General features: G+C 34.9%; 1 protein-coding gene across 8 annotated transcripts in view; it reads left to right on the top strand.

Moving 5' to 3' along the window:
* Window positions 1-4922: 4922 nt before the first annotated feature.
* tpm3 (tropomyosin 3) overlaps window positions 4923-21965 on the top strand; it is a 41836-nt gene continuing 24793 nt past the window's right edge. For 3 of the 8 annotated variants that reach the window (XM_056479523.1, XM_056479525.1, XM_056479524.1), the window contains exons 1-2: window positions 4923-5183; window positions 7816-7941. In XM_056479523.1, coding sequence (XP_056335498.1) covers window positions 5070-5183; window positions 7816-7941 — 240 coding nt within the window. In that variant the 5' untranslated portion in view covers window positions 4923-5069. Of the gene's footprint in view, window positions 5184-7815; window positions 7942-21069; window positions 21635-21965 lie in introns of those variants that run through there. The other 5 variants (XM_056479522.1, XM_056479530.1, XM_056479529.1 and 2 more) reach the window with 5 other exon arrangements.

The raw sequence follows: 21965 nt of genomic DNA, 5'->3' as shown, positions 1-21965 counted from the left end.
GCGCGCGCGCACACACACACACACACAGAGACACACACATGCTGCTTCATGTCACTCATGTCCTATGTCCAAAACCAAAAGAGTGTGTTGGAAGATATTAGACAAAAGTAAAAAATGATAAATTGTCTATCTCTGAATTGCACTGCAATAGCTGTTTTCATTTTTACATGAATAATTATGCAATACATTTTAAATTCTAAATGTATCTTAAGCATTTATGTATGTGCATAATACAAAATAAAGATTCTTCTTTTCTGAATTGCATTGAATGACAAGCTGGTCTATGCGCAGGCGGGTTGCGAGGTTTACATTTGTTCTTAAACAATGATTTTTAACCTTACCGCAGCCCCAGACTCAAAATAGTCTGTCACTAGAACCCGACACCAGCATTGTCTCTTTACCTCAGCAGGCACTCTCAGTGGAGCTCACAGTTTCAGACACACACCAATGACTGCTAATTATTATTAGTCCAATTTGCTTTCATAATGACATTATGTATTCCATATTTCATGTTTTTTCATACTGATCCACGACTGCATTTTATATTAATAGGAAGGTTCGGGATTAAATAAAAGAATATAAAGGTGTAAAGATAAATAATATGTCAATACTGTTTGATATTATATTGTTTTCATTGTTATACTGTACTTTCATTGATATACAGTGCATCCGGAAAGTATTCATAGCGCTTCACTTTTTCCACATTTCTTTATGTTACAGCCTTATTCCAAAATGCATTAACTTAATTTATTTCCTCAGAATTCTACACACAATACCCCATAATGACCATGTGAAAAAAAGATTTTTTGAAATTGTTGCAAATTTATTACAAATAAAAAACCTGAAAAATCACATGTACATAAGTATTCACAGCCTTTGCCGTGAAGCTCTAAATTGAGCTCAGCTACATTCTGTTTCCACTGATCACTCTTGAGATGTTTCAGCAGCTTAATTGGAGTTCACCTGTGTTAATTCAGTTGATTGGACATAATTTGAAAAGGCATACACCTGTCTATATTAGACCCCAGGGTTGACATTGCATGTTAAAGCACAAACCAAGCATGAAGACAAAGGAATTGTCTGTACACCTCCGAGACAGGATTGTCTCGAGGCACAAGGCTGAGGAAGGTTACAGATAAATTTCTGCTGCTCTGAAAGTTCCAATGAGCACAGTGGCCTCCATCATCTGTAAGTGGAAGATGTTTGGAACCACCAGGACTCTTCCTAGAGCTGGCTGGCCATCTAAGCTGAGTGATCGGGGGAGATGGGCCTTAGTCAGGGAGGTGATCAATAACCCGATGGTCACACTGTCTGAGCTCCAGCGTACTTCTGTTGAGAGAGGAGAACCTTACAGAAGGACAACCATCTGTGCAGCAATCCACCAATCAGGCCTGTATGGTAGAGTGGCCAGACGGAAACCACTCCCCGCCTGGAATTTGCCAAAAGGCATCCAAAGGACTTTCAGACCATAAGAAGCAAAATTCTCTGATCTGATGAGACTAAAATTTAACTCTTTGGAGTGAATGCCAGGCGTTACGTTTGGAGAAAACCAGGCACTGCTCATCATCAGACTAATACCAAACCAAGCACACCACCAAAATATCAATGGAGTGGCTTCACAACAACTCCTGAATGTCCTTGTGTGGCCCAGCCAGAGCCCAGACCAAACTCCTATTGAACATCTCTGGAGAGATCTGAAAATGGCTGTACACCGTCGCTTCCCATCCAACCTGATAGAGCTTGAGAGGTACTGCAAAGAGGAATGGGTAAAAAATTCCCAAAGACAGGTGTGCCAAGCTTGTGGCATCATATTCAAAAAGACTTGAGGCTGTAATTGCTGCCAAAGGTGCATCAACAAAGCATTGAGCAAAGGCTGTGAATACTTCTGTACATGTGATATTTCAGGTTTTTTATTTTTAATAAATTTGCAATAATTTCAAAAACTCTTTTTTCACATTGTCATTATGGGGTATTGTGAGTAGAATTTTGAATAAATAAATGAATTTAATCCATTTTAAAATAAGGCTGTAACATAAAAAAATGTGGAAAAAGTAAAACGCTATGAATACTTTCCCGGAAAATGATGCCACAAGCTTGGTACACCTGTCTTTAGGAATTTTTGCCCATTCCTCTTCAGATCTTTCCAGAGATGTTCAATAGGATTTAGATCTGGGCTCTGGCTGGGTCACCTAGTTGTTGTGAAGCCACTCCATTAATATTTTGGTGGTGTGCTTTTTGTGTCATTGTCCTGCTGGAAGATGAACCGTCACCCCAGTCTGGGGTCAAGAGCACTCTGAAGCAGGTTTTCATTCAGGATGTTCAACAATTTAAAAAAAAATTCTTTTACATTGTCATTATGGGGTATTTTGTGTAGAATTTTGGGAAAATAAATGAATTTTATCCATTTTTGGAATAAGGCTGTAACATAAAAATGTGGAAAAAGTGAATCGACATGAATACTTTCCGGATGCACTGTAGCATTAATCAAAACAACAATTCCCATAAAATGTTCATTCATCCAATTAAAAAAAAAATAGAGTAATGGTTTCACATCTAAATTTGATCACTTGAGCCAATGAAAAATAAATCATTTGCCTTAAACAATATTTTTAGGTCCATGAAAGTACAAAGCATACTGAGTTTCTGTTAAATACACATGCACTGGCCTGTGTAAGTAACCTTAAAATTCTACATTGGTCAAAACAAGTATTTCTTTGTTGAGCTCTTAATCAAAAACATTTATATTTAACTATGTTTTGAACTTTTGTATTCAAGAAATATTTATTACTTGAAAAATAAAACAATATTTATCTGAAATAAAAGATACATTTTTAATTAGATGAAGTACTTCTTAGATTTTTTTCAGTGTACTCTATGTACATTGACACTGGCCAGTTTTATATATATTTTTTGTTTGTTAGTTTTTTGTTTGTTTTGTTTTACCACTTTAACATAATTTACTTATTTCTTAAGTTTTTTTATTATTTACATTTTATTTAAACAAATGTTATAGATTATGCTAATTCTAAATTTTGCATAATCATAATACAAAAAGATCCTTTTGTGACTACTCTAAAAAGACAGTAAAGAGTGAAACCACAGTAAAAATGCGTAAACAAACAATTAAAAAAACAAACATAATATAGAATAAAAGAATAAAATAGAATTAAACAGAGTTAAGTAAGTTCTAAGATCAACATTTAAACCATTTGCATATCCTTTTAGTCTGAGCTACTTAAAAAATTAGGAATTTATCAACTGATTCCGCAAAAAAGGGCAAATAAAGTTTCAGACATTATTTATAATATTACTATAATATTATCATAATATTATATTTATAATTCATTATATCATTCATTTTCTTTTTGGCTTATTCCCTCTACTAATCAGGGGTCGCCACAGTGGAAATATATGATAAATGTAGGATGCCATTATGTGCTCACAATAGATATGAGTTTTGTTTCATGTATTCATGGATGTGGTTGGAAAATCATTAAATGTGAAGATATTGGTGATTTTGTGCCTCTATGTGAATACATTTTATTACTGAAAACTCTTACAAGTACAATAAGCCATTTGTTCTGTGAATAAAAATAGATACTGGGAGATAAATCATCTAGATGGCAGTGTTTTTGTGAATGTGCTGCATATACAGAAGCCCTGGTGGCAATACGGCCACATAAAGTGCCTTGTTAAGCGCGGTCAGGCAAGATAATGATAGAACTGTGTCTCACATTAGGAAAAAAAGGCTGTAAAGTGATCATTGTGGCGACTGACGAGCCATAAAGGGAGCAGTGCAGCTGAGGATGCTAGAAATGTAACACACACAACCACATACACACACACACACACACACACACACCTGTGCCTGTCACAAATACAGTGGCTTTGTCTTATTATAGCCAAACCTCCGCTATGTCCATTGGTGTCCATTCTTTCAGCCTTTGTTATGTCATGGTCTAGTAATAGAAAAGAAGCAAAAAAATCAAGACATGTGAATGAATATAAACTTTAGAGCAGTTTGGAGTGAACTTTTAAGCATATTAAATGCTGTTGCTACAGTTAAATTGAAAGTCCTAAAGCTAAACACTGAATCCGTCATACCTCAAAAATATTGATGCAGTTGTGTTTGTAGTTTGTGGAAGCCATTTCTGCCTTATACGAGCAAAACATTAGCACAAAACAGTCGAAATTGTAACCTAAGACTTAAAATTTCTAATAAATTACGACTTACTAGTCTTAACTTTAAAGTTAAATCATGACACAAAAGACAAAATTAAAAGGAAATTAAAATTGACTTTAAAAGTCATGTATTATTATCACGAGATAAAAAAGTGATGACAAAGATTTACAATTACGCTGTTATTAGCGGTCATCAAATATAAAAGTAATTGAGATGTCAATCAATTCAAACTGGGCGGAGCTACACTGTTCACAGATACCAAACTGAATTCCAGCACGATGCTTTCTTTCGACGGTCAAAGAGTGTGAGGTAAGAAGTAAATAACTAACTATTTTAAAAACTGACACCTTTTTAACGATATAAATGTAAAACTCATGTACTAATATGATGATGTACTTTTTTGTCATATTTCACCCTTTGAGCTGAAAATTGAATCATTTACGTACGTGCTTTAGGTAATCCATATCTCAATGCAATAAACACATAATGCGTATTTGACTTTTATGAGTATACAACTGTTACATTCTTGATTTTACTACAAAAACATTAAAAATTCACCTTCCAAAAATAGGTTCTCCCAAATTTCAGTAGGCTGCATGATTACAGCTTTGCCACAACGTCACCAAACCAAACAGGACTTGTGACTGTATTAGGTGAGTTATAATGGGAAAGTGGGTGTGGCTTATTCGATAATGGGCAGGGCGTGATGCCCCCAGATATAAATGACCTCTCACTATCCCTTACTGGGTCTGGTCTCTCTTCACTTTACTCCCTCTCCCTGCACATTCCCCTCTTGACCAGCTCCTGTTCCTAGACCACGAGTCCTCACCTACTGCACTGACACTTTCTGCTTCTCGGACCGTGAGCCCTACTCACCAACGCCAAGATGGAGGCCGTCAAGAAGAAGATGATGATGCTGAAGCTGGATAAGGAGAATGCTCTGGACCAGGCTGAGCAGGCAGAGACTGACAGAAAAGCAGCAGAGGAGAGAAGCAAACAGGTGAGGGCGAGGTGGGAAGGTCAATGGTTGTTATAACAAAAATTAAAACTCTTGAATATATTGTTATGCGATTTGGTTATATATAACTCATGACATATAATTTAGTGTGTTTAGCTTTTTGTGTGTGTGTGTAAAATTAATTATAATATTAGTAATTCCTATAATAAAGGGATAGTTCACAGTTCACTCAAAAATGAAAATGTACTCAACCTCAAGGGGTTCTAAACCTTTATGAGGTTAACGCAAAAGAAGATATTTTGAAGAAAGTTGAAAACCTGTAAAGATCAGCTTCCATATGAACAACAGATATTATGGAAGTCAATGGTTACAGGATTCCAATTCCAACATTTTTCAAAATATCTTCTTTTGTGTTCACGAAAAGAAAGAAACTCGTAAAAGTATGAAACAATAAAAGTAAATGATGACCGGATTTTCATTTGGGGTTGAACTGTCCTTTTATTTCCACTTCAAAATATGCAAATTTGTAATTATTAAGTGTGTTCTTCTGACTTTTTGTCGCATTATTTCTTTTGTACAAAATGTAATTGTCTTAAAATGGAGAAAATGTGAAAATGGAAAAGTAAAAAATAAGCAAGAAAGAAATGACAAAATTATTTTTTAATGGATGAATTCATTACATCAATATTAATAAAGTTAACAATTGATAATAAATCAATAAAATTAACAAACTCAAGTTTGTGAAGTGAAGATAGAAAGGTCAGTAGTCAAACTGATGTAAATTGAGTATTTTTTATTGCAATGCAAAGGTCTAAAGAATGTTTTTTGATTGGGGCAAATATTTAAAGGTATAGTTCACCCAGAACCAAAACTTTGGCATAATTTACTCACCTTTCACTTATCACAAAACAAGTTTCTTCTTTCCGTTGATAAAAAAAACATATTTTGAAAAATGTTGGAAACCAGTAACTACTGACTTCCGTAGTATTTTCGTAAATGCTTCAGGGTTCATACGGTCATGGAAAACCTGGAAAAGTCATGGAATTTTGACATGGCATTTTCCAGGCCTGGAAAAGTAAAAAAAAAACTGAAAAACCCACAATGTTTTGGAGAAGTCAGAGATATTACATTTACATTTAGCTGACATTTTTGTTAGCTTAAGCTGCGATCACACTAGAGCTTGTGCTTACAAAGTTCTGTCATACAGCGCAGCGAAAAGCGGAGGGGTTAAAAAATATGATTAGACATTAATAAAAGTGAGCGATTGCTCCATATTTTAAATTTCTCATTTTAAATTATCTTCTATTGGTCTCACACAATCACCTGATGTGATTTCGCAGATGAATATCAAACTGGAACCTTCGAATGCAGTGTAATGCAAAACACGTGCTTGCGTTTCTGGTCTGCCGCATTCGCATGCCTATGAATGGAAGTCTATGGAGTGAAAAGTGCAGTGTGATCGCGTCTTTATAATAGAAGTAGTTTTATCTACTATTACTAGTTTAACAAACTATTAAGATTATCTAAATTAGTCTGGCAAATATATGTATATTTTAATGGAGGTTCGTTGTTTTTACTTCTTTTCTTTCCTTGGCCAAAAACATGCTCTCACATTAGTGCTGTATAAGCATCATTTATTTTACATAGATATAAAAATAAATTGAAACTTTTGCAAGTTTTATGATATGCTGTAATAAATTCAAACGTTTCTTATGATTTACAACACATATGTAGACATTTCATGAAACATTTGGTCATGAAAATTGACTTGAAAGTTTTTGTAGTAAAAATGTGTATGAACCCTGATGCTAATTGGTTGCTAACATTCTTCAAAATATCTTCTTTTGTGTTCAACAGAAGAAAAAAAAACCTTATAAAGATTTGAAACCACTTGAGGGAGAGTAAATAGTGAGCAAATGTAAATTTTTTAGGTCAACTTACCCTTTAATTATTTGAGATTATTTTACTAAAAACCCATATTGTTTAATCTATAATATACATTTTCTGGGGTGGATATGCCCATTGAAACAAACAGACAGTCACTTTAAGCATCATAAGCCAACAAAGTTTAATTCTGGACCGAAATAGATCTTAATATAAGGTAAAGTTGAGCAAAATCCACAAACTGAGACATTATAAATCTATATATTTAATATAATCTACATTATATAATCTATACATTTATATACTGTATACATTATATAAATCAATTCAGAAAATAATGCACCTAACTAATAGCAACAACTGCCTAAAGACCCCTACTGGAAAAACAACACCAACTGCCAAGCGGTGTGAAATCTTAGATACTTATCCAAACATTAAGTAGCAGTTGCAAGGCTGTGATCTGCCACTTGAAGAATGCAGGGCAGATAAACAGAGTCTTAGCAAGAGATGGAGAAGGGGCTTGTGGGTAATTCTGAGGATGTGTGAAAGGTTTGAGGTGCCTCTGAAGGTTTTCACATTTGGACATTTCTCATCTCAATTCATCACAAGGAAAAAAGGTGGGCAGAAATACACTGGAAAGTGTCTCTTTGTGTCAATTTGAGCTAGAGGTGATGGGTGTGTGTGCATTTGTGAAAATGTATTGTAGTGGGTGATTTTATACCCATAATACTTCACTCCCCCTCTCTTTCAATCACAACCACTGTCATATATCCTCTCTTTCCTCTCCCAGCATGAGGACGAGCTGATTCAGATGCAGAAGAAGCTAAAGGGAACTGAAGATGAGTTGGATAAATACTCAGAGGCCCTGAAGGACGCCCAGGAGAAACTGGAGATATCTGAGAAGAAGGCTGCGGATGTGAGTGATTGACGATCTCAAAGCACAAATCACACACACACAAATACAACTCTTTAAACTTTATCCCAGGATTCTTGTTGGCTCCGCCCCTTCATTCCTCTCATTCTCTCCATTCACTCCTTCACAGCTGACACTGCCGTTATACCCCCCCACTTTTGACTGCGATGACAGCAAGCCAAACTAACTAACCTTTAAATATGCTCATGTTGTCGTCTAAAAGGCCTCAATGCATTTCAATCTTTAGCAGCATAAGTGTAGTCCAATTATTAGCATAAATAGATGCCTATATATAACTACTATGTAAAAAATGCTCTTCCACACAATTCAAACACAAATTGATTTCAAATTTAAGTAGACTGAACATAAAACAATTAAGTTGTTCCCCAAAAACTGAAGGATTGTGTTGATTCAGCTCTTTAAATAAGTAGTTTGAACAAGCAGCAAAAATTGTTTTCTTGAGTGTAACAAACATATGTTATTGCACATATAAGCATATATTTTCAATCATATATATTTTATAAATACATTTTTTTAGAATACTACTGACCAAACACATAATATGTGTCTTTAATTACACAATGTCATACGAACAACCAGTCACTAGCAATTCAACCCAGGTAGCAAAGAATTCTGGCCCAGATTTGGCATAAATCTGGCATAGCAGGTATTCATCCTGCACTGGCATACAGCATGTGAGCCAAACATGGCCCTGGTTTGGCAGAGGTGGCAAAGTCTTTAAGGCCAGATGTAAATTGTAGCATTTGGCCCAGAGGTTAATTATTAATATGTGGGCCATGTAAGTTTGGCTTATCTTGACCCACATTTAAAATACATTTTTATTAATTAAAAAATAATAATAATTCAACCAATCAGGTCACTTCGAGAAAAATCACGCCCATAGCATGCCTAAAGCGCAATGATTCATGGGTTTATCAATTTCATTGCAGTCGTGACACACCAACATATCTGGCCCAGTTCAGGCTCATTTATGGGTTATTAACTTGGCTGAGACCTGGCCCAGTAATTGTCTATGTTTGGCCCTTGTCTGGAAGCCAGACTTGGTCCAGTCATGTACCATATTTTACTGCAAAGTAGGGGCCAAGCAAAAGCTGATTGTGTGGGCCATAGCTGGGCCAGAGATATTTTGCTATGTGGGAATGATCACAGTGGTTTGTGTTTGACAATTCAAGAATCAACACATTACAATAATTCGTTCTGGAACCATAACTATATGCTACACTGGTTGTACAATATGTTAAGCAATCAGCCAGTCAGTAACAATTTAAGTCAGTGTAAGTTTAGTTGTGTATGTTTGATTCACTAAAATGGAGTCGTTCATTCAGAATCCTACTACACTGCATGTTATCAGTTGCATAAAATGTGCCGAATAAAAATAACTATTATTTCAGGAATTGAAATATACTTGTTGTATGTTTTTGCTTTGTACAGTAGATTCAGTCACAATGTTTTAGCACTACTAAATTATAATTTTTAATTTAAATATTTTGAATGCAAACACTGAAATCTGAGGCTGCATCTGAAATTGCCTACTACTCGAGTAGGAACTACATTTGAATTTACTGCATGACTGTTAGAAAAGTACGTTCTATATAGTAGGACTGGAACTCACCATTAGTCATCATCACATAACCTACCCACATCAGTTGCGTCACTTCATTATGGGATAGCGTAGCGTCCATCAGATGCGGACTTCAGAATCTCGCCGAAAGTAGTAGGTCATCCAGGTACTTTTCATATACTGTTTTTCGAATACTATGACTTCGGACATACTATTCGGCTCGCATTCTGTTTTACCATACCATATAGGCTCGAACCAGAGATCTTCTTGCTGTGAGGTCACCATGTCGCACCCAATTTAAATTGTTATTTAAATTTTTATTGAATTTATGTTATCTGGCCTCACTTTTCAAGACAAGTGCTCAATTGATTGTCAGAGTAATTCTTTCACAAACAGACTACCCTGAAAGTGCTGCGTGTTGTTGATTTGCCCAAAAAATATGCGACTTATACATATGACTTGGACTATACACTTACTGCATTTTGTTGATTTACCCAAAAAATTCAACAACAAAAAAAAAATCCTTGTGAGTAATTTACAGTGAGAATTCAATTTCACCACTCAAACATTTTTGGATTGCGCTGTACATTAATGCGTATTGATTAAATATAGTTTGAAAGGCTGTAACTCACAAGAGGTTGCAAAAAGCGTGGGCGATTTTGTGCGCGTGCACATGCTTGCAGGACTCTGTGAGAAAATTGCTACCTTGAGACTGCTGATGTAGAAGCAGGGCTGTAAATCAGTATTTGTGAGAGGAACGCAGCGGTCGCAAGAAAAGAACATTCCAGACATGAACAGACACTTGCTTGAAGTTTAAACCTTTACATGAGTCTTGAATTTCTTAGATAGTCACGTTTGGGGTGTTTTAAAAAAAACAATAGCCTTTAACTTTTTCCGTTTTTTCCTCATGGATTCATTTCAAATCACTTCATTGTTAAATGCCATTGTGTAACTGGACTCTCTCTTTGACATGCTAAATTAAGACTGTGCATCACAGTCACCCCGTTACAAAAAGTATTTCTATCCATTGCATGTCATTGTCCTTTTGTTCTGGGTCTGGATATAGTAGGCACACCTGTTGTCATAAAGTTCGTCCTTCGTGTCGTTCATGGAGTGAATACCACAGGCTTTAAAGGGTGTGTGTGTGTTCTACATTGTCTAGAACGAAATTAGAACATAGTACATAAAACATAAATGACTTAAACTGGCCAGGCTGGGTTTAGAGAGGTTCTAGACAGCTTTCAGATAGAAAACCCAATTTGCTGACCATCTACAGTTGAAGTCAGAATTATTAGCCCCCCTGAATTATTAGCCCCCCTGTTTATTTTTTTACCAATTTCTGTTTAACGGAGAGGAGATTTCTTCAACACATTTCTAAAAATAATAGTTTTAATAACTCATTTCTAACAACTGATTTATTTTATCTTTGCCATGATGATATTTTTAAAGACACTTCTATACAGCTTAAGGAGACACTTAAAGGCTTAACTAGGTTAATTAGGTTTACTAGGCAGGTTAGGGTAATTAGGCAAGTTATTGTGTATTAATGGTTTGTTCTGTAGACTATCGAAAAAAAATTGCTTAAAAGGCCTAATAATTTTGACCTTAAAATTCATTAAAAAAAATTTAAAACTGCTTTTATTCTAGCTGAAATAAAATAAATAAGACTTTCTCCAGAAGAAATAATGTTATCAGACTTACTGTGAAAATTTCCTTGTTCTGTTAACGTCATTTGGGAAATATTTTAAAAAGAAAAAAAATTCAAAGGGGGTTTAATAATTCTGACTTCAACTGTAAATCAGTTGATTTGGTAGACCATGAAACCATCTGCTTGGCCTTAAAAGGATAGTTCACATAAAACTGAAAATTACCTCATCGTTTATTCTCCTTTATACTGTTTTACATGAGTTATAAGTTTATTTCTTCTGTTGATCACAAATAAAGATATATTAAAAAAACTGGCACACATAAACTTCCATAGATAAAATTGCTATGGAAGTCAATGGCACCTGGCATTCTTCAAAAAAATCTTCTATCATGTTCAACAGAAGAAAGAAACTCAAATATAAGAGTAAATTATAGCAGAATTTAAATTATTTTTTGGTGAACTAATCCTATTAAAAGGTTTTTTTTATGTTAGTACCTTTTGAGACACTCTATAAAGTTGTAATGTGAGCAGGATTTATTGTTTTGAATCTGGCAACCCCTATTCAAACAAGCAACATGAGAACAGTAGCTCTAAACAGAGGGTGAGTGTGGGTTGCCTTCATCACAGCTGTCGCTTCGTAATCTATTTTCACCCCAACCTTGAGTCAAAACTTCACCAGTAACATAATACTCATAACAGTAACAAAAAAGCAGTAAACCCAACTGGATTTAGTGCTAATTTGGGCTCCAATTAGTCATTCATCGTCATGCAGTGTGAGCTTGACAGACAGGCCGACCAGACACAGTGATCCGGTTTAAATCTGAGGGTGGATCCTTTAAATAGAGCTCTGAGCAGAGCAGACTGACAGTGTTGAGAACAGTAATGGTGAAAACGTGAAAGGTCAGTGAAAAGCTTTCTGTGAAAAATATAACTGAAAAAGGAAGAATGCTGTCATAGTTCTTGGGGTCTTTTAAAACTTAATTAAGTCCTTCTTCAGCTGCTGTGGGAGGGTCAGAGGGTCTTATCATGTTGGTTTAAGTCAGCAAGTGTTTATGTGAGTGTGTCTTGGAGGTCAGAGTGTAAAACCATGCGTCTTGTCACCTATAGCCTGTAATGTCAACGGATCACTCAAGATATAACCTGCAGTTTCCGAACAGCCAATATGAACAGATGCTTATGGACATCTCTGCACTCGCTGTCACATGTAACTCGTTAAATGCACCAAATTCAAATTAATAAGTAAATGAAACTACACTTGTTTTTAACATGTCATTTTATTTATTTATTTTTATTTTTTTATTTATTCATTTATTTTCATGTCCATGTTCAATTACCCTAACCTGCCTAATTAATAGAAAATAGATCAGTTATTAGAAATGAGTTATTAAGACTATTATGTTTAAAAATGTGTTGAAACAAATCTTCTCTCCCTTAAACAGAAATTGGGGGGAAAAAATAAACAGGGGGGCTAATAATTCAGGGGGGCTAATAATTCTGCCTTCAGCTGTATATATATATATATATATATATATATATATATATATATATATATATATATATATATATATATATATATTAGACAAATATTAACATATTAACATTAACTTTGCCTAACTGAGAATTTTCAAGTTTCATAATTTGTCTATATATGTGTATATTTATTGCAATTTAAATAATAATAACAAAGTTTAATGTCAGGTAAAAATAAATATATTAAAAATTAATTATGGCTGGCACATCGTCACCAGCAGATTTGGCAAAATGTGGCTTTGTACTTTTGTTATTTTTATTAACATTATTTTACATTTGTAACAAAAATGATAAATACAAACATTTAGAAATATTTTCCTCAAAATATTAAGCAGAAAAGGGGGATATAATAAGTGGCATATTAGAATGCCTTTAAAAAGATCTTGTGACACTGAAGACACTTGAAAATTCATCTTTACCCTCACAAGAACAGGTTTTTTGTTATTGAGTTATTGTAAATATCACAACATTACTGTTCTCTAATACTGTACTGTTAAATATCAAACATAAGAGATGTGCTAAAAACAAAAAAGAAAAAGCGTAAAAAAGAGACTTATTTTAAAAGGTGAAATCTCCTGAAAGGGTATATATGAGAAGGGCTTCACCACAACTACAGTCATGACAGTAAAGTTTCTCTAGATCTTCTGGCGCCCTCGTCTGGTGAGATGGTGACAGTAGGTGATAACGGGCCTCGCCAAAGTTATCTATGAAGTTTGCAACATGTTCCAGACCAGTGAAGGGAGGCAGGAAGGGTGAGACAGGAAATGATGATGCAACATGATTTTCACAGTGCTCGACTGTAGCCAGATGATTCAGGATCAGTCAGCATTCCTTTACCTTTAACATTGATTTTAATGCTAAACCACTGAGCTCTGTCAATAGTAAAAACCTTACAAAATCAGCATGTGAAAAGCATACCCTTAGGCCAACTGTGTACAGATACCATGAAGACGGCACATTCTACAGCACAGATAGCGTAACAGAAGTCTTGTTCGGGCCTGTGAGTTCAGCTTGTGCTCTGGATTCTTTTTTTATGACGTCGATGTAAAATCTATAATGAAGTTTCTCAAAAGTCTTCAGTCACAATGTTAGAATTATCGTTTAAAATAAAATTAACTTGAAACTAAAAATAATTCTATTAGTTATTACCTCAGGATAACATTTTTATTATATATGTACAGTTGAAGTCAGAATTATTAGCCCCCCTGAATATTTTCCCCAATTTTTGTTTAACAGGGAGAAGATTTTTTTCAACACATTTCTAAGCATAATGTTTTTAATAACTAATTTCTAATAACTGATTTCTTTCATTTTTGCTTTGTTGACAGTACATAATATTTTACTAGATATTTTCAGTTATTAGATTAAAGTGACATTTAAAGGCTTAACTAGGTTAATAAGGTAAGTTAGGGTAATTAGGCAAGTCAGTGCCTAATATAACACAATCAGAATCGGATGGACAATCGGAAACAAAATATTGCTTAAAGGAGCTAATAATATTGATCTAAAAAATTTAAACTGCATGTATTCTAGCCAAAATAAAACAAATAAGACTTTCTCCAAAAGAAAAATCTAGTATAGGAAATACTGTAAAAAAAAAAAAAAAAGAAAGAAGAAAAGCCTATATATTTGAAAAGAAATAATTCACAGGAGGGCAAATAATTTTGACATCAAATGTATGTGTCCAAAAAAAAAAGAGAATTTCAAACTTTATTTTTTACATATATAAGGGATAGTTCGCCCCAAAACTATAAACTTAATCAACATGTAATCCTCATGTCTTTCCAAACCTTTCTGAGTTTCTTATTCATGTAAATATAAATTTAACATTACATTCAATTATTTTATATGCATAGATTTTATTTAAATAAAGCCAAAGTGTCTACTACTGAAAACAGTGTGCTTATTCTTACGTATAATGATACTAAATTTTATATTGATACTAAATATTAATATTAAATGTTATATTTTAAATTACCAAAAATGTAAAAACCGTTTTTTAAAAAGTTAAAAATTAAAAAAGACTTTCTTCAAAAGAAAAAAAAATTATAGGAAATACTGTAAAAAAAATTTTTTTTAAAAGCTTGCTCTGGAAACTTTTTGAAAAAAATCATTCACAGGAGGGCAAATTATTTTGACATCAACTGTATGTGTCCAGTAAAATATATGGAGAATTTTAAATTTTATTTTTTACATATAAAAGGATTGTTCACCCCAAAACTATAAACTTACTCACTGTTTACTCATCCTCCAGTCTTTCCAAACCTTACTGAATTTCCTATTCATGTTGAACACAAAAGAAGATATTTTAAAGAATGTTAAAGACTGCTACCCATTGACAACCATAGAAAGAAAAACCACTTTGTAATAGAATGTCTACACTGTAAAAAAAAAATCCTGGTTGCCTTAAATTTTTTAAGAGTCCACTGAACTTATATTATGTTAAACTGACTTGAAACAGCTAGCGTAGCTTATAAAATTAAGTCAGAACATGATTAACCTTGTTTAGTAAGTTACAATGACCTAAAAACATATACGCTGTCAGAACTAAATGATCATAGAATTTTTTTACAGTGTACCAGCATTTTTATAAAATACTCTCCTTCTTGAGTTTTCTTGAGTTCAACAGAAAAAAGAAACAGGTTTGTGACAAGTGAGGTGTGAGTAATCATGACAGAATTTTCAGTTTTGAGTGAACTATCCCTTTAAGTAAAGAAAAATCATTAGATCATAATTGCATTCATAACATTTTGTGATGTGTAAACTGTAAACATTTAGGTGCAATAATAATACATTGTTTAATCAAAGTATCGATTACCTCTAATTTTGGAGTCCACCTCAAAATAAAGTTACATTTAATTATTTTATATGCAGTACATAGAAATGTTAATTATTTGTTTTAAATAAAGCTAAAGTGTCTACTACTGAAAACAGCGTGCTTATTCTTACCTACTAAATATTATATTGACACTAAATACTAATACTAGTGTCACGGTGGCGCAGTGGGTAGCACAATCGCCTCACAGCAAGAAGGTCACTGGTTCGAGCCTCGGCTGGGTCAGTTATCATTTCTGTGTGGAGTTTGCATGTTCTCCCCATGTTTGCGTGGGTTTTCTCCGGATGCTCCAGTTTCCCCCACAGTCCAAAGATAAGCGCTATAAGTGAATTGGGTGAGCTAAATTGTCTGTAGTGTATGTGTGTGAATGAATGTGTATGGGTGTTTCCCAGTGATGGGTTGCAGCTGGAAGGGCAACCGCTGCGTAAAACATATGCTGGATAAATTGGTGATTCATTCCGCTGTGGCGACCGCAGATTAATAAAGGGACTAACTGAAAAGAAAATGAATGAATGAATATTAATACTAAATGTAATATTTTAAATGAGTAAAAATGTATTGCTAACAAACAGATAAAATCAAGTGCTTTTAAGATTTATGGCAAAGTTCAAAGATTTAAATTGACAGCTTAGTAGCATTTTGGGGCAATCTTTGGAGTTTTTTTTAAATATCTAAGAATGCCTGACGAGATTTAATTTATATAGTATAAAGTTTTAATATATAAGCTATTGTTACTAAATGACAATTTAGATATTGTCTTCCATAAATCATGATTTGAAATGTTTGTCATATTTTTTTGCTCAGAAATATGAAATTAAACAGGTCTAAATATATTTGTAGAAAGTTTAAAATATATATTACACATTCAAAATAAAACAAAAAGTGCTCAGGGGTAGCTTAAATAATGTGTCGCTGCTCTTTGGGTAAGGGATTCATCAGAATAAACAGCAAAAATCAGTCCAAGGCACTTGAAAAATTAAAAAGCCTTTATTCGCATGGCTAATCCTTAAAAACCTACATGTTTGCCTAAATGTGTAGGTTTTAAAGTATTAGCATGTAAATAAAGGCTTTTTAATATTTTTTCCACATTTTTCGAGTACCTTGGACTGATTTTTCTATATATTACACTTTGTTTGGATGCTTAAAACCACCTATATAGCTTTTAAAAATGTTTTGTATAAAAAAAATAAATAAATAATAGTATTAAATAATAGAAATTGACGGTTCATTCTGCTGTGGCGAGTATTACTAATAGTAAGTTCATTCATTTTCGGCTTAGTCCCTTTAATAATCTGGGGTCGCCTCAGCGGAATAAACCACAAATTTATCCAGCATATGTTTTACACAGCGCATGCCCTTCCAGCTGCAACCCATCACTGGGATACAACCATACACTCTTGTTCACACACATACACTACGGACAATTTAGCTTACCCAGTTCACCTATAGCACATGTCTTTGGAATTGTGGGGGAAACCAGAGCACTCAGAGGAAATCCACGCAAACACGGAGAGAACATGCAAACTCCATACAGAAATGCCAACTGACCCAGCCGAGGCTCAAACTAGCGACCTTCTTGCTGTGAGGCAATTGTGCGACCTATTTCGCCACCGCGACGCCCTAATAGTAAGTTATTAATACTATATTAGAATCCTAAATACGAATGTGCAAGCTAACAATTTATGAATCAATGTCAATCACTCATGTAGTCACCTCAGTGCTTCTGTCAGACACACTGACAAGTGAACATACATAGACTGTGGTTTTGCCATTAATCAGACTGCACAATAACAAGAATCAGCATTTGTTTACACAAGAGCACCAACACTGTGATGTCTTTCAATGGAATTACATGTAATGACAAGTAAAGGATTTCCAACACTCCTTATTCTCAATTACAGCCAGTCAGGATTTTATTCAGAGATTCTCAGCAGTTCTGAACAATTGCAAATGACTCGTTTCGACAAAATGTAATAATGAATTTGGTAACAATGAATCATCTTACTGAGTTAACTTTCATTGATAAAGCAGTTTGCTTTTTATTCATTTAAAGTGATAAAACACTTTTAGTATCTGAGTTGAATTAAAACCTGAATATAATAATTGTTTAAAAAATTATTTAAGTTGCACCCTAAAGGGCCCGGTCCCATCTGACAAGACAGATGACATCAGCATTATCACAAATTCACATTGATGTTGCACTGTACACAAAGATAAAAACACAAACACGCACTTTGAACCCCATTTTCAAAGGTTTTCTTCTTTGCAGATCACCAAAATGTTTTGTAATGGCCAAAATGCTTGAGTTTTGTCATTTTTAGTTGGAAACAGTATCATTTGAACGTATTCTTTTTATTTCATTTTAATTTAATAAGAACAAAACAGTCATGACAAATGTTCAAATCTGTCAAATTAAGTTATTTCGAGATCTATGTGATATGTGGGACCAAAAAAACAGTGTTATTTTGGGTATATTTTTGACAGTAGCCAAAATACATTGTATATTAAAATGATTGTATATTGTAAAGATTTTTTCTTTTATGACAAACAATCATCCGAATATTAAGTGATGTAGTAACATTTTGTAAATTTCCTACTGTAAGTAAATTAAAGCTTAATTTTTGTTTAGTAAAATAAATTACTAATTACTTAATTTGGACAACTTTAAAGGTTTTAAACTTTTTAACCTGATTTTTTTAACCCTCAGTTTTTACATTTTCAGTATTGTCATATGCTAACAAACAATACATCAATGGAAAGCTTTTTTTATTAAGCTTTCAGGTGGTGCATCACCTGCATCTCATTCATTTATTCATTCATTTTCAGCTTAGTCCCTTTATTAATCTAGGGTCGCCACAGCGGAATGAACCGCCAACTTATCCAGCATATGTTTTTACGCAGCGGATGCACTTCCAGCTGGAACCCAACACTAGGAAACATCCATACACACTCATTCACTACTGGCAATTTTAGCTTACCCAAATCACCTATAGCGCATGTCTTTGAACTTGTGGGAAAAACCGGAGCACCCGGAGGAAACCCACATGAAGATGGGGAGAACATGCAAACTTCACACAAAACGCTAACTGACCCAGCCGGGGCTCGAACCAGTGACCTCTTGTTGTGTTGCGATTGTGCTACCGACTGCACCACCGTGCTGTCCCATGCATCAATCTAATGTTTTTTTTATTATTATTAGTTGTATTGATCACTGGCTTTGTGGTCCAGGTTCAAATAAAAAATAAACAGAAGATAAAAGCATTTGTTAAATTTATCAGTATTCATTTTGTATCTTCCAAATAGGGGAGCGGGGCACAAAGTAACGCGGGGTAAAATGTAGATTAGATTAGATTAGATTAGATTAGATTAGATTAGATTAGATTCAACTTTATTGTCATTACACATGTACAAGTACAAGGCAACGAAATGCAGTTTCGGTCTAACCAGCAGTGCAATAGCAGCAAGTGCAGGATATAGGTATAAGTTATAAAGTGCAGTTATAGAAAAACTATGGTAATATTTACAGATGGATGTACTATGAACATTATATACAGGTTGTATTAGCTATGAACAGAGATTAACAATAAATGAATATATGTACAGGATGCTGTTAATAATCAGAAGTGTGCAGATAGATAAACATAATTACAAATGTTTATGTACAGTGGGTGTGTACATAATTACAAATGTCCATGTGCAGTGGGTATGTACAGTTCAAATAAATGAATCAGTGCAATGAATATGTGCAAACTTTAAATGTGCAAATGTAACACAGAGTTTTAAGGTATTTACTCAGGGTTAACCATGGCATGCTTCCAAGGTTTTCAACATAGTGTTGGCAGACGTCTTCCTGCCAATTATTGAAAAAATTGGATGAGAAACTGGAGAAACCATTTTTGCAGCATAAAGCATTTTTATTATACTCTATTTTATTTTATTTTTTTGGGAAAGTACGCAAGTAAAATCTTATATTGCCGTGATTACCGTCTTTTAGGCTAAAAGATGGAACCATTTTGAAAGATGTAAAAAACACACATTGACTAGCCAGTTTTGAGGAAAACACCGCACAGCGGGGTTAGTTGTAACAGGGTGTTACAAATAAGCCACAAACTGTTGGACACCAATTAAAGTAACACAATATATATTTTTTTATTTTAAGTATATCGTTGAGAATAGAGTTTATTTTATAATATATTTATAATATATATTATATTTTAATAGAAAAAAATATATTTTATTGCTAATAATGCAAACAAATCCAAATGTGTTTATCCAATAGATTAATAAATAAACATGATGCTGTAGGGCATCACGGTGGGTAGTGATGGTGGGTAAGTGGGTAGCATGATCACCTCACAGCAAGAAGGTCCCTGGTTTGAGCCTCGACTGGGTGCTTTGGCATTTCTGTGTGGCGTTCGCATGTACTCCCTGTGTTTCCTCCAGGTGCTCCGGTTTCCCTCACAATCCAAAAACATGCGGTATAAGTGAATTGGGTAAGCTAAATTGTCAGTAGTGTATGTGTGTAAATGAGTGTGTATGGATGTTTTCTAGTGAAGGTTGCAGCTGGAAGGGCATCCGCTGCGTAAAACATATGCTGGAAAAATTGGCGGTTCATTCCGCTGTGTCGACCCCAGATTAATAAAGGGACTAAGCTGAAAGAAAATGAATGGATGCACTATGTAGAATAAAAATTATTTAGTTAAGTACTGAGGAAATATACTATTTAAAGTAAACTGGATTTAAATTAAATTTGTGAAATCTGACTGTTTAAGCACGTTACAACTAACCCTCTGTCTGTTACAACTGGCCCTGCAGGTGGGGTAAATAGTAACATTTTTACTCCTGGCACTTTTAGCAATACTGCACAGAAACCATAGGTCCGGCAATCATACAACCAGTGCTCATTTGTAGGAGAGGCTTGTGTGTTGTTGGTAAAAATATTGGTTTGTCTAACCCCATTACTTTGTTCATTATTTGGCCAAAACCAAAACATGTTACTTTATGCCCCGCTCTCCCCTGTAGACAGCATTACAGTTAGAATCAGCCAGAGTAGAAAGTAAACTGAATGACAAAGGGCCCTATAAAAAGCATAATCTACCAAACGCATTTTTGTCTTGACTCTTGGAAGCCCCAGAAAGCTCAAACTCAATTCCCCCATTGGCTCAAAAGCCTCAACATCTTTCAAAATTCCTCACATCCTAATAATCACAATAGCCTGAACCGTTCCCATTGATCTACAAGCACATTCCTGGATCAGGGAGTGGCCTGGAATGCCAATGATTTATTTGCTCAGTGACGTCATCTACCTGGCCCAGGACACGTGTAAAACAAGGGGTGGCTATACAGGTGCAAAAACTGCTGACCGGAGATCATCCGTGAACCCGCACAGCTGGGACTTGACTGCGCGCCGCCGCTGATCCGGGATCAGTTACGCCTCATTGTCAGCCTTTAAACCGTTGGGGACAGGGTGGGGTAATCCGGAAGTGGGGCGAAAAAAAAAAGAGTTTAGGCAACTGAACAAATTGGGTGAAGAGAAAGCAAGGGGAGGGGAAGAAAGAAAGACTTCATGACATTAAAACTCATTCATTAATTCAAACGAGAAACCGAACGACGGCTACAACATCAAAACCCTCGCCGCGTATTAACTCGAGCAGAATTCAACTTTAAAATATATATACAGCTGGAGATAATACGTTTATTTTGTGTTATTTTTATTTAGAAAACACTATTATTTGTACTCTAAAGAAAACTGCAAAACGCATCGCAGTAGTGGTGAAAAAGCCGTGCGCGTGAAACATCTGATCCTCACGTTACTTCCACTCGCTCTGCGTTTGACTTGTTGGCGGGGCGTTGGTGCCTTGGACTTTTTTTTCCTCCTTCTCTTCTCTTCTTCGCGGCTCGGTCCACTACGCTGCTCGAGCGGAATCTGCTTTATTCGACCACACTACCCCTAAAGTAACACATTAAAATGGCCGGATCAAACAGCATCGATGCCGTTAAGAGAAAAATCAAAGTTTTACAACAGCAAGCAGATGAGGCAGAAGAAAGAGCCGAGATTTTGCAGAGACAGGTCGAGGAGGAGAAGCGTGCCAGGGAGCAGGTAAGTGTATTATTGTAGCGATAGCTTTTACGATATGTTAAATTGTCTCGTTTCTCAGTCGAATCGCTACTTTGTATCGCATATGCGTTTGTGCGGAGGTCGTGCGCTTTTACATTCACACCCAAACTCAACGCCCTATAGGATGAATTGTGTGTCTGTCTGTAAAGCTTCTTTCAATACCTAAAATAACACCGAGTATGCAATTAACTGTATGTGTGAAAAGGATATTCTCGTTTTAACCGCGAAGATGGGCCGGATAGGTGGTTATTGCAAAACCTACAAGCTAACGCGCACATTGGCTCATCTTCACTGAAGATTTTCAGCTGTACTC

Source organism: Danio aesculapii, chromosome 19, assembly GCF_903798145.1.
Source record: "Danio aesculapii chromosome 19, fDanAes4.1, whole genome shotgun sequence".
NCBI lineage: Eukaryota > Metazoa > Chordata > Actinopteri > Cypriniformes > Danionidae > Danio > Danio aesculapii.
The sequence above is the reverse complement of the archived record's forward strand: the minus strand, read 5'-3'. Positions and strand labels throughout refer to the sequence as shown.